The 3,252-nt window shown below is 37.4% G+C and overlaps 1 protein-coding gene across 1 annotated transcript; it reads right to left on the bottom strand.

Annotated features, from left to right (window-relative positions):
* Window positions 1-662: 662 nt before the first annotated feature.
* Window positions 663-1,785, bottom strand: LOC143033146 (zinc finger MYM-type protein 1-like). The gene is made up of 2 exons (XM_076198347.1): window positions 1,690-1,785; window positions 663-1,589 (listed from the first exon to the last, which is right to left on the bottom strand). Exons 1-2 carry the CDS (start codon window positions 1,783-1,785, stop codon window positions 663-665), a joined length of 1,023 nt encoding a protein of 340 aa, XP_076054462.1.
* Between the last annotated feature and the right edge of the window lie 1,467 nt (window positions 1,786-3,252).

Genomic DNA, 3,252 nt, shown 5'->3' with positions numbered 1-3,252 from the left:
AGAAAGAAAGAGAGAGAGAGAGAGAGAGAGAGGGGGGGGGGACCAGAGGACCGTTGCCGCCCACCGTGGGCAGGCCCGGCCCGAGAGTTTTTGATGCCTTAGGCGAAGCTGAAATATTATGCCCCTTGTGTCCTCTCCTTGAAAGTTCACCCAGGGCCAGTGGCTCGGGGACAATAATTTTTGGTTCAATTTTGTATCAGTCATAGTTTTTTATTGTAGCCTACATAATTTCATTTCCAACAATGTGTTGCACAAATTTTTTTTTAACTTAGTATTGGATCGTTGTTGTATTACAATACAGAGTATATTGCTATAAAATGGCTCTTTTTGTTACCATCAACTATAATTATAGTTGATGGTAACAAAAAGAGCCATTTTATAGCAATATACTCTGTATTGTAATACATCAACGATCTAATACTAAGTTAAAAAAAAAATTGTGCAACACATTGTTGGAAGTGAAATTATGTAGGCTACAATAAAAAACTATTGGTTTCCATGACACACTTTAACAAAAATTACAATTCCACTTTCCTAGCTTTTAGACTGGCACATTTTTCCACTAATTGAGCAAAATCCAAGTTAGAAGCTTCCTCATTCTCTATTGATATAGTAGCTAAACCAACAAGCCTTTGCTGCAGCATTGTTGAGCGCAAGTAAGTTTAAATTAGCTTCAGTTTAGAGAAGCTGCGTTCTCCACTTGCAACGGATACTGGCAAAGTTAATAAGATTCTGAGGGCAATCACAACATTTGGTACACTATCTTGCAGTTTTTGCTCAAATATAAAGCAAAGTGCTGCTTGTGGGAACATGGGTTTCGTCAAGCGCCTTGATACTGCCATGAGCTCTGAGCATAGGTCTCTTGCATCAATGTCGTGATGCCCATTGTGTGTTAATGACTTTTCTAAATTTTGGCAGTCATGAAGAATATCTGCGTTTGGTGCATTTTTTATTACATGGATGTCATATAAGAAGCCAAATATTGCTTTGTAGGAATGTAGCTGGTGAAATCTTTCTTCTACTGACTGTATGGCCATGTCAAGAACGCTATAATAAAATTCTACTTTAAACGTATGGCTGGGGTCTTCTAGTGATTCCTCATGTTCTTCATAATCAAATAGACGCTTCTTTCGCCGTTTTCGTGATTGTTTTTTCTCAAATTGTGGCTCTATTTCCAAATCTTGAGCCACCTCTGTAGAATCAACCAGAACTTTTTGAAAACCATCATCACATCTACAGCTCAGAAAGTAGCTTTTTGTTGCTTCCAACTGTTTGGTAGCTGAATTTAAATCAGCATCTTTATCTTGAAGATGCTTGCTGGTGATATTGACTTCAAACAGGATGTTATACCATGTGACAAGTGAAACAACAAACTCATATTTGGAAACAGCATCAGCAAACTCCTTGGCTTCAACCCGGGTCGAACTTCCAGAGGACCCTTTAAGGTTTGTGTCTTCATAAATTTCAAGTAAAGCATCATATATGTCAGCAAGATGATATCTGAGGGGTTTAAGAGCATCAATCCAACTTTCCCACCTGGTCTCACTTAAAGGTTTGATGGTCAAGTCTTTCATGATACTGACCAAAACCTGCCATCGATGAGTTGAGATTGAGAAAAAATTATACAGATGTTGTACTATGCCAAAAATAAATTGTAGCTTGAAGACAACATTTGACAGCATCATTCACCACTAAGTTTAATGAGTGTGCACTGCAAGGTACAAAGAAGGCACGTGGATTCATATCAAGCACTCTCTGCTGAACACCATTGTGTTTTCCTTTCATGTTGCTCCCATTATCATATCCTTGACCACGTCAATTGTCTATCTGCAACCCCACATTTTGAAGCTCATCCACCAGTGTTTCAGTCATGAAAGCTCCAGTAGTTTCTTTTAATGGAACAAAGCCTAAAAAACTGTCTTTGATGCAAACTTGATGCTGACTAACCTCTGGCTCTTTTTTGATATCTACATATCGAAGAATCATTGTCAGTTGCTCTATGTGGCTGATATCAGGTGTACAATCTAATATAATTGAGAAATATTTTGCAAGCTTTACTTCGGCCAAAATGTTCTCTTTAATTGCACTTGCCAGCAGTTTTATAAGTTCATTTTGGATCCTTTTTCCTAGATAGTGCACCATAGTCTCTTTGTTTTTAATTCTACGTAAATATTCATTCATGACTGGATCAAATAAAGCTAGAAATTCAACCAACTTTAAAAAAAATTCCATTGTTGGGACTGTAGAGGCTCTCATTTGTTCCTCTAAATGCTAAGTTCTGTACAGCAAGAACCCTAGACAACGCAATCAAACATTCCAAAAAAATTTGCCAGTACTTTTCTTCCTGCTTCAAACTCTGCTGTTCAATATGATCAATGGTTTTTCCTTGTTTCAATCGTAGTTCAAGTTCACGCCAGGTTTGATAGTTGTCAATATGTTTCGTGCTTCTTTCATGAACAGAAAGAATTGCTGTGCTATTCTGCCAATCATTAGAACCTTTTTTATGCAGAGAAACGTTAGGTTTGGAGGAAAATAATTTACAGCAAAAACAATTGATAACATCTTTCGAAGTTGAATAAACCAACCAGTCACGGCATACTTCCTCACCATTACTCAGTCTTCTTTTGTAATGCATAGGGGAAAATCTTCTGTTCTTAGAATCCTTGGGGAAGTTGTATGAAGAAATGTGCTGTGGTCCATGTTGTACAAGCAGTTGTCGCAAAACATTATTGCATGTGTCAGGCCAAGTTGCTGGATCTCCATAATTCACATCGCTAATTCCAATGTCAGATACAGCAGCAGGTTCAATACCATCAGCTTTTTCTCCAACAGATGTCTGTGCAACATCTACTTTACAGTCTGTGTTTGAAGTTGCAGTGGGTTCAATATTGGTACTACCTGCTGATTTACTACCATTTTCGCTTGTTTTTTCTCTACTTAGATACTTAAAAAAAGAACCCTCTTGTTTTGCTTTTGCTTTTGCTTGTTCTGCTTTGCGTTTGCAATTTTGCGCCCCTGAGGGCTGCTTTCTATTACTCATCTGAAAAGCACAAATTGGGGGGAGTATTATTGTTAATTCCTATTAGACAAATCTTAATGAATATCAATTAATGCATTCCATTGGAGTATATACCGTATAGACAGTTTAGATATATTCCTCTTTAGGGTTTATTCCTTTTCATATAAGGGTTAAACACACTAGGCCTAGTTCACCACCACAACCATATATATTCATGTTAATAGTAATATACA

Source organism: Oratosquilla oratoria, chromosome 15, assembly GCF_046742065.1.
Source record: "Oratosquilla oratoria isolate Oo_2021 chromosome 15, ASM4674206v1, whole genome shotgun sequence".
Classification (NCBI taxonomy): domain Eukaryota; kingdom Metazoa; phylum Arthropoda; class Malacostraca; order Stomatopoda; family Squillidae; genus Oratosquilla; species Oratosquilla oratoria.
This window is presented reverse-complemented; position numbering and strand designations above follow the sequence as displayed.